This window comes from Streptopelia decaocto (genome assembly GCF_964273445.1).
Source record: "Streptopelia decaocto genome assembly, chromosome: Z".
Classification (NCBI taxonomy): Eukaryota; Metazoa; Chordata; class Aves; order Columbiformes; family Columbidae; genus Streptopelia; species Streptopelia decaocto.
Window position 1 is genome coordinate 42335944 of NC_138657.1, and position 12213 is coordinate 42348156.

Consider the following 12213-nt stretch of genomic DNA (forward strand, 5'->3'; position numbering starts at 1 on the left):
TGCAATTTTGAGTTACAACAAAAAGGAAAACTGAAATCTTAATTAACATTGATTTTTTTTCTCCATGGTTGTGATACTGCTAACTATAGAAATTCGGAACTACAGAAGCTGTCAGCGCCATCTTTCGGCAAAAAAACTTTTAAAGCAATAAATTCTTTAAGCATATGTTTAATTTCTGCTTTGTGTAGTATTTTTGTATTAGAAGAACAGAACCTTTCATAACAGAATTTTCATTTTCAGAGGATGAGGTGGAACATATTTTAACTGGTCTCGATTTAGTAAAAAAATTTGCACTCTTCATAAAAATCCTTACTATATTGCATTTAAAATTTCTTCAGTATTTCTTAGGACAAGACTGGTTGCTGTTAAATTAATTTCATTTAACTTTTTAAAAATTACTAGAATTAAAATAGTCTAATATTTTCAGTCTTGCAAATATTCAGATACTAAACAAGTAACTGGTCTGAAATAGCAGGTGACCGATTTGTTAAGTAAGGTTCTTATAAATGTTATATTTATAACTATACACTACTGCTCTTCCTGCAGTGTTATTATCTTATTACCCAACACTGTTCACTTAACAGTCAGCTTGTTCAACATCACTGCAACCAGTGCAATTAGACCTCTTGATTAAAGCAAACAGTGTGATTTTTCCAATTTTAAAAACTCCTTTGTGTAGTGCTTACTTATATTTTTCAAGATTTAAATGACTACTCTGATGGCAGGGAGTGTATGCAATATTGACTAAACTTTGTAGTGTTAAAAGCTAGCAAGAGCTTCCAGAGATTTCTGGACAGTGAATTGCCATTTTGCCAATAAATAAGGCTTTATTCTTTCATTTGTAGAGAGATTAGAGATGATTTGTATGTTCTAAATCTGTGTAATTCTTTATAGTTTTATTGATAAAAGGAATTACACTAAATTACAAGGTAGAAGATCTGGTACTTGGTTTAGAAACCTCATTTACAACAAAATTGGTGACTATATACATATATATGTCTATTAAAAAGTAATTATAAAGTATTTTAATGGCAAAAAGTAATTTTCTTTGTTTTCATGTATAACTTCTATAGACCCTTTAGCTTTGTAGGGAATTAATAATCAGTCTTAGATAAACAAAGTCTAAATTTAGTAAGCAAGTTTTTGTAAAAAGCTATATGCCTTAAGAGAAACCTGTATAAAAGGACTTTCAGTATGACAGTTTCCAAGGGAAAAGTAAAGAAAACAGTAGAAACCGATTTTGGGAAAGCATGGGAAAAATCTAAAGGTTGTGTAGAGACTGGAGTTTTTGCAATTAGACTGTATTTCACCATCCATTCAATCTATTGCTTTGATCTATTAGAAGTCTTTTAGTCCTTTAAGTAACATTAATAAACATTTTTTATTTTATAGTACATATCTTTTGAGAGGCTGAATTTTACAGAGGCCAAAGAGGCTTTCTATGTTTAGCCTTTTCATTTTTCTAGCTCTTTTGGAAATGGCTCAGAGGCCAAAGGGCACTGTAACGTGAAATGTACACAAGTTTTCTGCAAGTTAACTTGAACTTATATGGGATGAGCAAGTGAGGAAGCAGATTTCCATCCATTTATTCCTTTTAAAATGCTAATGTCCAAGAATATACCTGGTACTGCACCTGCTGCGACCAACTGAACTGTACAGAATTATGAATATGTGTGATTTTTTTTCTTAACAGCTTTTATTTTAACTTGGAACTTTTGCTCAGCTAAAATTGCTACAGGGTAGAACTTCTTGTTTTAGAAGTTTCTGATTATTGTTTTGGATTCACTGCATATGCTGATTTTATCAGGCTTGTCCTAGGTTTGTATGAGCCTAGAGAGTTTCTGTGTCACCTACTCTAGCTATGGCATCTAAAACTACAAAGGTAAGTTACTACCTGGCCTGTGATAGGTTTTCAGCACTGGTTTCATCTTTTTCCTGGGTAGATTGTAGAAAATGGTTTTCCCTCCACCCCATGCTTTCTGTTACTCCTCAGACAACATCTCTTCCAAGTGAAATGGAAGTGGGGGAGGGCAAATGCTTATCAGAAAAGCTGGATTGCAGAGGTGACCTAAGATTTTGGGCATTGTTTCCCTTTTCATTTTTCCTTTCATTAGAAGATCACTTCCAGCTGAACCCTCCCAAAATCCTTGGGTGCTGTGTGGTAAGGTCTGTGACCTGCCATGCTTGAAACCTTGGGTGTTCTGACACTTTGTGAATGGGGATGTGTGTTTCACTTGGCTAGATGCCACCCCAGTGATTGGTTTTTAGGATCATGGCAAAACACAAACTTTGGGCGAAGTGAAAGTTGCAAAGTATAGCATGATGCTGCCAGACACATTGAATACAAGTGAAATAGGTCCACTTTCATGTAACTGCAAAGAAGTTGCTTTTCATTCACCTTCAGTTTGGCTATACATGCTTACATACAAAGTCTGCACATTAGAAATACCTGAATTATGCTGAAAAAAACCATTCTGAAAGAAAGGAGTGATGGATTTCCTAACATGTAAAAGGCATTTTGTTTGTTTCTTTCTTTCTTCGACCAGAATTAGTGACATTTTTACTGCCATTACATTTTTTGTTTTGGGGAATATTGTTCAATTATCTCTTAATACTGCAAGAGCAACCCAGACCAGACTCTTCCAAATAGCATTTAAGCAGTCAGTTTGTGAGAAGTTAAACCCTGTAGACAAGAAGCTGCAACTTTTTCCAATTCAGGACTGTTCATGCCTTTCATCTGTGTAAGTCTATTTTTACATAAAACAGAGGTTGGTATGAACATCCTTTTATGTTTTTAATTTTAATCTTTAAGTGGAAACTAAATTTTTCTTCCTTGATTGAGTTGTAGGATTTAACACAAAGGAAAGAAGTATCCAACCTTTTACTAATGGTTCACTTGCTAAATCCTATGCAGCTGATTTAGTGTGAAAAGCAGATTTGTGTTATTCAAAAACTATCAAGAATTTATTCTTAAAAATAGTGTGTTATGGCAAAAACAATAACAGATATTCTACCCTTCTTCATCCCTTCCATCAGATTTAGACATCTATTTCCTATTCATGCCTATAATATTTGGATTAGGATATAAACACTATCCAGAACTGATGCTTTTGTTGGCTGCAAGAAATGTCATAGGCATACGTCACAGAATTACTGTTTTATTTGATTCTTGTTGCTGTTTCTCGTTCTTCCCTGTATTTTTTTTCCTAGTGTTAAAAGCTTTTTTGAAAGAAAGTTGTGAATTAACCACTTCTGATATGTAGTTAGTGATACATAGTCTTTGTTATGCTTTTTGATAAAGCACTGAGAGGTTAATATTTAAATCTGCTTGCTGGTTTTTGGATAGTAGTTGTTCGTAGTCCGTAGTCCATAACTGTTCAATGTAGAAAGTATTCACAGAGCTCCTGAAACTTTTATAGTCTATGTATCTGTATCCTTATAAGATGGAGAAAACAATGGAGTCAAAAGAAGCTTTGAAGTTTCTGTTAACCTCTATGTAGCAGCATGCCAGTGCTTGTGCATGCTCTACTGTGATAGAACTATGCTTGGAATTGAATTGCAATGCATTAATGGAAATATTGCATGTAAGAAAATGTCCATATAATTGCCAGCAGTCTGGACCAAATGCTAATTAGCCATGTATTTTTTTACAAATATGTGACACAAATGTCTGTCTTCTGTTTGTTTGTTTCTTTGGTCAGATTTCCACATAGAAGAGGCTGTGGAGTGGCCTGGGTTAGACATCAAACTAGGCCAAGTTTCTGGGTTGGCTCTGGACCCTGAAAATAACCTAGTTATCTTCCACAGAGGTGATCATGTTTGGGATGAAAAGTAAGTAGATACTCAGCTAACTGGCATGTTAGAAGGTCAAATTGGTGTGTGCCACTTGTGTATCTTCTCAAGAAAAGGCAAGATAGATTGTGGTTCCTTTTTGTTTTAAAATTTAGTTCTTTGGCTGAAAGTCCCTTCAGGAGACTCAGAATGGAAGTGGTGACTGATAGTTCAAGATGACAGGGTTACTTGCAGTTACTAGGTCTTTAGAGAGTAAGGCTGTGTCTTCAGAGGAAAAAAAAAAACAAACATAGTACATTAGGTCCTTAGACTGTAAAACATGTTACTATGATATTAAGTGAGATTAATTATCGCTGCTTCTCCATGTTTTTTAGTAGGACTACTTAGGCTGAGAGAATGATATTTTAATATAGTATGCTACTGTTAACACCTGGGTTTAAGGTATGCAAATCTAGCTCCAAGTGTATCTTAATTCCTTTTTGTGTGTATGTTCACTGAACAGAATTGTATTGTTACTAGGTGCTCTCTCAAAACAGGCTTTGTTCCACTTTTTATAAAATTTACTACATGTAGTGTCAATCAAAATAGAAAAAGAGAAAAGAAGAAACAAACCAAAACCAAACCAAAACAAACAAACAAACAAAATTAAGTCTAAACTTCATAATGGCCATTTTTCTAGAAATCGTAAAGTAACATATTCAAAGCTGTATTATTTTAAGAGCATAACATTTCAAATAAAGTATAGTGTCCTTAAGTCTTTGAGCTTTAGAATAGCGTGTCTAACTGTTGAGATGGACCTCTTGGAAAAAATTCCATGAAATTGTAACAGAAGAATAGGAGGAAATAGTACTAGCCTTTAAAACAACATTATGTAGTACCCTTTTAAAATGTGTTTTTAATCTTCTTTCAAAGTATCTGTTCTCCATATATATAACATGTATATAAGGCTAAACAGTAGGATTTTTTTCAACTCCCATTTATTTTAAGATAACATAGTTTCTGAAAATTAGAGCAGACAGCTTTCTCAATCTTATAATAACAATTTATGCTTAGAATACTGTTTTATAATGGAAAATAAGTTTTTTTGATGTTTAGCTAAATAACATAGTACAGCAGGTAAGGCAATCATTTATATCTCATGCATTATATCAGTGATCTCTCCATCTCAAGTGTTTATAAAATTTGAAAGGATGATGCATGCTACAACTTGTGTTATTCAAGCTACGAATAAGAACTGATATTTGGTTTTGTGGGTTTTGTTGTTGTTTTTGTGGGGTTCTTTGGTTGGTTGGTTGGTTTTTTGTTTTGTTTTGTTTTGTTTCTGCTTTTTCATCCTCCTGTGCATGAACATAAGTGCTGTTCTTTGTGTCATTGAAGAAAGAATTGAAAAAATATTAGAAAAAAGGCTGGGAGTTATATTTGTTTCTTACAAAATGTGTATTTTTGAGTGACTGGCAACTGAGATGTACCCACAAGCCAGAGCATAGAACTGCAGCTTGAGACCAAGTAGTATTTGTAGACCCTACATATTTTAAATGAAATAACAAAATGTTCCCTAAAACAGCAAGTGAGAATAATGAATCAACCATGTCGAGAGATAGTTTGAACTTCAACTTTCTTGTTGTGTGGGTGCAGAAAAAGATCAGAGCTGTGGCCTGGTGGCTGGAAATCCACATACCTGCCTGACTTAATTCAGCCTTGACCTTGACAGCAGCCGTTGTTCATATTCTGAGTATTTCTAGCCTGTGATAATTGAACTCCATAGAAAAATACTTTATATTTAGTATTAGTGGTGTTAGTCTGTACATTAGTCCTGTGTGCAGGCTTGTCATATTTCCCATTATGTGGGGGCTGAAGTTGGAACAAAATGAAACTGCTTGGCCTTGTAAATATTATCAGAAGCATTCAGTCCCAGATAAGTAACCAAGATGGAAGATGAGCTGCTGCTGACTGAAGGTGATTACTGGAGGGAGGCCAGCAGCAGGGACAAAGATGAATAGGGGCCTAAAGCACCTTTTGTATGAGGAGAGACTGAGAGAGCTGGATCTGTTCAGCCTGGAGAAGCCTGAGAGGGGATCGTATCCATTCTTAAGAATATCTCAAGGGTGCATGTCAAGAGGATGGGACCACACTCTTCTCAGTGGTGCCCAACGACAGGATGAGGGGCAGTGGGCACAAACTGAAGCACAGGAGGTTCCACCTGAATATGAGGAGAAACTTCTTTACTTTGAGGATGACAGAACACTGGAACAGGCTGCCCAGAGAGGCTGTGGAGTCTCCTTCTCTGGAGACATTCAAAACCCACCTGGACACATTCCTGTGTCATCTATTCTAGGTGACTCTGCTTTAGCAGATGGGTTGGACTAGATGATCTCCAGAGGTCCTTTCCAACCCCAAACATTCTGTGATTCCATGATTCTGTGATTATGAGCCTTCCATAAAGATAAATACACATGAAACCCTAATTCATCTCAAAGGGGTTTTGTTCACAAGTATATTTTTTTCTTCTTTTTATAGAGCATGGTTAATCAATAAATAAGAAAGCTACTATTGGTAGGAACCCCTAAATCAGATAGACTAAAACTTCTGTAGGCCTGTTAATATAGAGTATCGTGACTTCACTACAATATATTTGGAAAACGTGCCTGTGGTTAAGCTGTTGTTCTGTATCGTGGGTCACAGAGAAGATGCACACAAAAGTACGCCCAGCCAGTCATCCTTCCATTTTTGTCTTTGGGTATGTCATGGGCATATGAAATAGCCTGGGCACCCTTTCACGGATTGTGCTGAAAAAGGGGGAGTGTATGTGTTCTCATTTGTCACTGAAAAGGAATAAAAATGAGTATTTAAAAGGCTTTTATAATTACTATTGTGGGAGAAATAAGAAGTTTTCAGACTTAAAAGTTAATGTTTATCATTAGCTGCAAATACAGAGTTAATAGAGTATAATATTCCTTACCAAATCGTAAACAAGATTAATCAATCAAGCCTGAAAGCCCAGAATTTATTTTCTCTATTTCGATGCTTCACCAGCATAGCATAGAAACTAATTAAAGAAAAATTATCTGTGCTGTTAGTCAATGCCCAAATGTTTGTAAAATATTATTACTATATGCCATAAAAGCTGTATTCTCATTCAACTAAATATAGCTGGATGAATGAATGGTCTGTGCTTTTTTATAAGGCAACTGCAGAACACAAAAGCAGTTGTGCAATGACATGCCCTATAATACAGTAGCAGCCTTTCAGTCGCTGTAGCATTACTTCTGTGAATGATTAAAAAAAATTCCTTTTAAATCAGCCAGGTTCATTTACCACCTCGTCTCCTCAGTTTTAGAACACTCTTTGCTATATGTAGAACATGCTGTTCGGAATGAAAAAGAGTAGAACTATTCAGCTGACCAAGCAGTTAATCAGTTGGAAGTTATTTTGCATTTTGTGATGACAAATGTATACTATTCATGCAGTTAATAAAAGACATAATAAATAACATAAACTGCCTTCTAGTTACTGCAGTCTTAACAAGCTAGGCAGGTTAATTTAGGCTGAGCACACTACCACAACAGTGATGGATATTGATCAAGAATGGAGCTCAGGGTTGTGCCTTCAAGAGTTATGAGATCAGGTGATCTGTCTAAATTTAAATGTAGCCCATCAGGAGGATGTTAGATTTAGCAATAAATTGTTTGTATTAGTGTCAAGTGGCCCTCTGAGAAATAGAAAAATAGATGTGGAATTACACTGGGGTTTGAAATTAGAAGTAGTGATATATGCAGTGTATTTTAGTTGTCTTTTGATATCAAACTGCAGAACCTGTTAGAAAACCATACTGCAGAGCAATATGACATACAATAGTAAGGTGTTCAGTTATTTTATTTGGTTGGTTTTAGTCTTGCTTCTTTTAAGCTAGCAATAGTCAGTATCATTTGTGTCATCATCAGCTGAAACAAAGGAATGTTAGCTAATTGGGAAATTGGTCTCAAATGTTGGGAAGGAAAGAGTGACTGTGATTCTGTAGCATGCCAGTCTTCCTCTTAGAAAAGGAAATTTGACAGGGAGAAGATGCGTGGAAAACCACTCTGATAAACTCATTTCAAAGTTCACTAGGCTTCCTTTGCATAAAATACCATACAATCTCTTCTTCACACTGAAAACACTCCATTCCCAGAAGAGCAGGGAATACTTCGAAGTCTGAACAGCACTGTTACTAAGAAGCAAAATCATAATAAGGAAAGCCAGTATTTTTTTAGGTGGTCTAGATAGTCAGTTCTCCAGAGATACAGTCTTTTTTTCTGTGCGATTTTGTTTGTACAATACCATACCATCACTAGCTTTCTCTCCTGTTATTAGCTGTGCTGATTAATAATAACATTAGTTCAGTCTCTGTGGTGTTGGTTCTGTGGTTGTGGTAATCTATACCTAGAATAAATCCTTACAAGTAGCAGACTAATTTTTAAATAAAACTGTTTAAAACCAAGAGAATTTGTCAGACAAGACTGCCATCAGTGAAGGTAAAAAAAAGAAAACAACACCTGTTGAGCCATGGTCAAACAAGCAGATAAACATCAGCAGGCCATTGTGTGCCAGTACCATTCGCACTATGTCTCCGTATAGCATCATGGCAGAGTGTTTAGGAGGGCTCAGCAGAGTGTTTTAGTAACTATCAGCTGATACTTAATCATTCATAGTGAAAAGGATTTGCTGACTTCTATTAGGTATTAAATAAATAGTTTCAGCTATTTACCATATGTAATGGCAATGTCTAAATATTATTTTTTAATTGTAGCCTATGCAGAAACTTAAACACATCCTGTCAGAGATTTTTCTGGTTATATATGAAGCCAGTATTGCTTTTCCACACTGAAAATTCTAGACATGCAAATATTTAATGTTATGGAGAGTTGAGGCTGCTAGGACTGTACGATACGAAGTTTTAATAGCTTTCTTCATAGCCTTCTTTGTGACTACAAACTATATACTTGTTTACCAAATTGCATCAATCATAGCTGGATTTCACTTGGGATTAACAAATAGATTGAAAAATACAAGGTGGGAGTGGGGAGTATGTCTTGTATTCACACACTTTTCATCCACAAATACCATTTTCTAACATGTAGACTTAAATTTTGTTCAAAATATTTTACACTCCATTTTACCTTCACTAAATACTGAACATGTATTTCAACAGGTTACAGTGATAGCCAACGTCTCCGTAGGACTACAGACAACTATATTTTTTATTCTTTGTTAAGCGCCTGATAATTTTATGCCTAGTAAATACCTTCTGGGAAGTTAATGCTGGTTCTTAATGTCTGAAATAGTGACATGTTTAAATGTCATTTATTAATATATTCCATGTTCCCTGAAAACTCGGTGTATAGTTGTGGTGGTAGGAGAAATACACATCATATCCTGTAGTCTTCTGAAAAGGACAAGAACTTTAAGACCTGAATCTTACAGTAGTAAGTTCTAGAAAAATATTTAATTGTGTTTGGAAAAAGAAAAAACAGAAGATGTGCAAACACACACACACTGCCTTAGTATGAAGTATACCCGTTTTTACGGACAGTTATGCCCTGCTGATTAGTTACATGTTTATTTAGGCTACATTGTTTGAATTCCCATTTCTGGTTTTCCAAAGCAAAGGAAAAAAAAAAAAAAAAAGGATAGGTTTTTTGTTTGCTTGCTTTAGGATTATCTTAATTTTACCTGTGTTGATTTGGTGCTCCTTTAGTTTGGAAGTCATAACCTCAGTAGGAAGTGCAAACATCCAACACTATAACTCTTATCATCATACAGTAATGAATAAGTCTTATTTAAAGAAAAAAAGAAGCCAGTAGTCCCAAACTGAAATTAAACTACAAATCTGGAGTTTGGGGTTTAGTTTGCATGTGTATTGTTCATCAGTGGAATCGTCTAATGCTGGTTTTCTGTTCCACTATTTTTGTGTAGTTCTTTTGACAGCAAATTTGTTTATCAGCAAAGAGGACTTGGACCAATTGAACAGAACACAATTATTGTCCTGAATCCAAGTAATGCAAAACTGCTTAATTCTGTGGGCAAAAGTCTGTAAGTTATTTTTACTATTATCAATAGAACTAACATTTCTGTGTATTTTACTCCAAAAGGTCCACAGACCTGTTTTTATGTTTTTTATATTACACTGTGTGATAGCAGCCTCTGATTTTGTTTAAATTAATAAATAAATAATTGCAAAATCAACAACTAATAAAAGTAATTTGCCATCTTTACCACATCTTCTTTTTGTCAATACAATTTCGTCTACCAGCCAAATTAACAGAAATGCAGATCTCCTGAGTATTGTATATTTTCCTTAAAGATACCAAATCTTGGCCTGAGTGATATACCAGAGATCAACTGAATTTCAGAGCTGACACACACTCAAGAAAATTCTGTGCCGTAAATGTATCTTTTTCATTAAAACTACAGGTAGTTAGTATGTACAGCATTTGTAATTTGTAGATAAAAAGTGGAATGTTCACATCTAGATCATTCTTTCTGAAAAATGTTTTAAACTTGATTCTTCTACATTTGTGCTTGCAGATTTTATTTACCACATGGTTTGAGTATAGATAAAAATGGTAACTACTGGGCCACTGATGTAGCTCTCCATCAGGTATGTTTTTGAAGCTTTAATACTAGGACATTAGTATTTTGACAAAAAATGTTTTGTTTTGTTTTTTCCTACAGATTTGACGTAAGTTACGTATCTAGGCCTGTTAAGATAAACTTTAAGAATGTGCCTACAGAAACTGACCCCTGTGGCCTTCATGGAATATAGTTGTGTTGAATAATTTGCTCTATGGACATAGTATTCAGAAATAAAAGTATCTGGTTTAAAACAATTATTCTTTTGAAAAACAACGGTATTTTCTGCTACATCTTTGCTTATCAATTTTCTTATGTAATTAAATCCAGAATGTGAAACTCATTTGTTTGCTGTAATCATAGGAAATTTGTATTTTAGGGAGAAATTTCCTAGAATCAACACTACTGAAAATCTGGTAGTAGATGTCATAGTCAATATATTAAGTTTATGTTTGGTATATACATTTATTTTCTACACAGTAATAGATATTTTCCATAAGCAGTCATCCCTCTTATATTTCACTTTCCATAACTGAAATCTCTTCTCTTTTCCCATCGACGGAAAAAAGGTTTTCAAACTGGGAGCAAATAACAAAGAACCATTACTCATCTTAGGAGTGGCTTTGCAACCGGGGAGTGACAAAAATCATTTCTGTCAACCAACTGATGTGGCTGTGGATCCAATCACTGGCAGCATTTATGTCTCTGATGGCTACTGTAACAGTCGGATCATTCAGTTCTCTCCAAATGGATTGTATGTGATGCAGTGGGGAGAAGGTAAAGGTCAGAGCTCTTGGTGCTTTACCCATACTGCTGTTACCATGAACTCATCAGGAACCATGAGATTGCTGATATTACTATTACTTATACATTTCTATTACTGGAATACCATCCAGACCCTAGCTGAATTTCAGCCTTGTCAGTGCATTTCAATTTTCCCTCTTTTGTGCGAACAGCTATATACAGTAATTATATAGTCACTAAAAATAAAAAATGGGAATTTGTTAGCATGCTTTTGCTACAAGTATTAGCATGTCCTATCTGATCAAGAAGATGTCCTGACTTTCATGAAAACCTTATTTTTTTTCTTGAACCTTTGAACAAATAGTATAAGCCTTCACTGTTTTTGCAAGATTTATACCATGATCCCATCTATTTTAAGTTTTATGAATAATTACATTTCTGCCTTACTCAGATTTATGTATCAGTCATTAAACTATGCCAAATATTGTAGGGAAATAGTAAAATCACAAATTCAGGATTTGCAAAGACAACGTAAAGGCTACCACAGTTTACCTACCTAAATGAGTATTAGTAAAACTGCTAGGAGAAGAAAGCAGGCTGAGTTTTTCTCAATTTATATTACGTTATGTGACATATTGCTGTTTCTAAGCAAAACTGACAATTTCAGTCTGTACTTGAACACAAACCTGAATATTTTGTGTTGCAGAGACTTCTTTAGGCAGAGCCAGACCTGGACAGTTTCGTATCCCTCACAGCTTAGCCCTGATCCCTGACTTCAGTCAACTATGTGTTGCAGACAGGGAAAATGGTCGAATTCAGTGCTTCGGGTTAGAAACTGGAGAGTTCATAAGAGAGATCAAGCACAAGTCATTTGGAAGAGAGCTGTTTGCAGTTTCATACGCTCCAGGTAATCTTTTTTCCTGTTCTTCAGATTTGAAGTAGTTGCTTTATGCCAGTATATCACAGCACACAGTGTTATTTTGTAAAGAGTGCTGTCATGTTATTTAAGGCCAGATATTTATTCTTTTTCAAAGCAGAGCTGATGTAGTGGAAAAATTTTGAACTATG

General features: G+C 35.0%; 1 protein-coding gene across 8 annotated transcripts in view; it reads left to right on the forward strand.

Annotated features, from left to right (window-relative positions):
- PAM (peptidylglycine alpha-amidating monooxygenase) overlaps positions 1-12213 on the forward strand; it is a 124207-nt gene that overhangs the window by 101320 nt on the left and 10674 nt on the right. For 5 of the 8 annotated variants that reach the window (XM_082074338.1, XM_082074342.1, XM_082074345.1 and 2 more), the window contains 5 exons: positions 3702-3831; positions 9745-9861; positions 10357-10429; positions 10971-11184; positions 11852-12052. In XM_082074338.1, the coding sequence (XP_081930464.1) occupies positions 3702-3831; positions 9745-9861; positions 10357-10429; positions 10971-11184; positions 11852-12052 (735 nt within the window). The remainder of the gene's footprint in view (positions 1-3701; positions 3832-9744; positions 9862-10356; positions 10430-10970; positions 11185-11851; positions 12053-12213) is intronic. The other 3 variants (XM_082074343.1, XM_082074341.1, XM_082074344.1) reach the window with 3 other exon arrangements.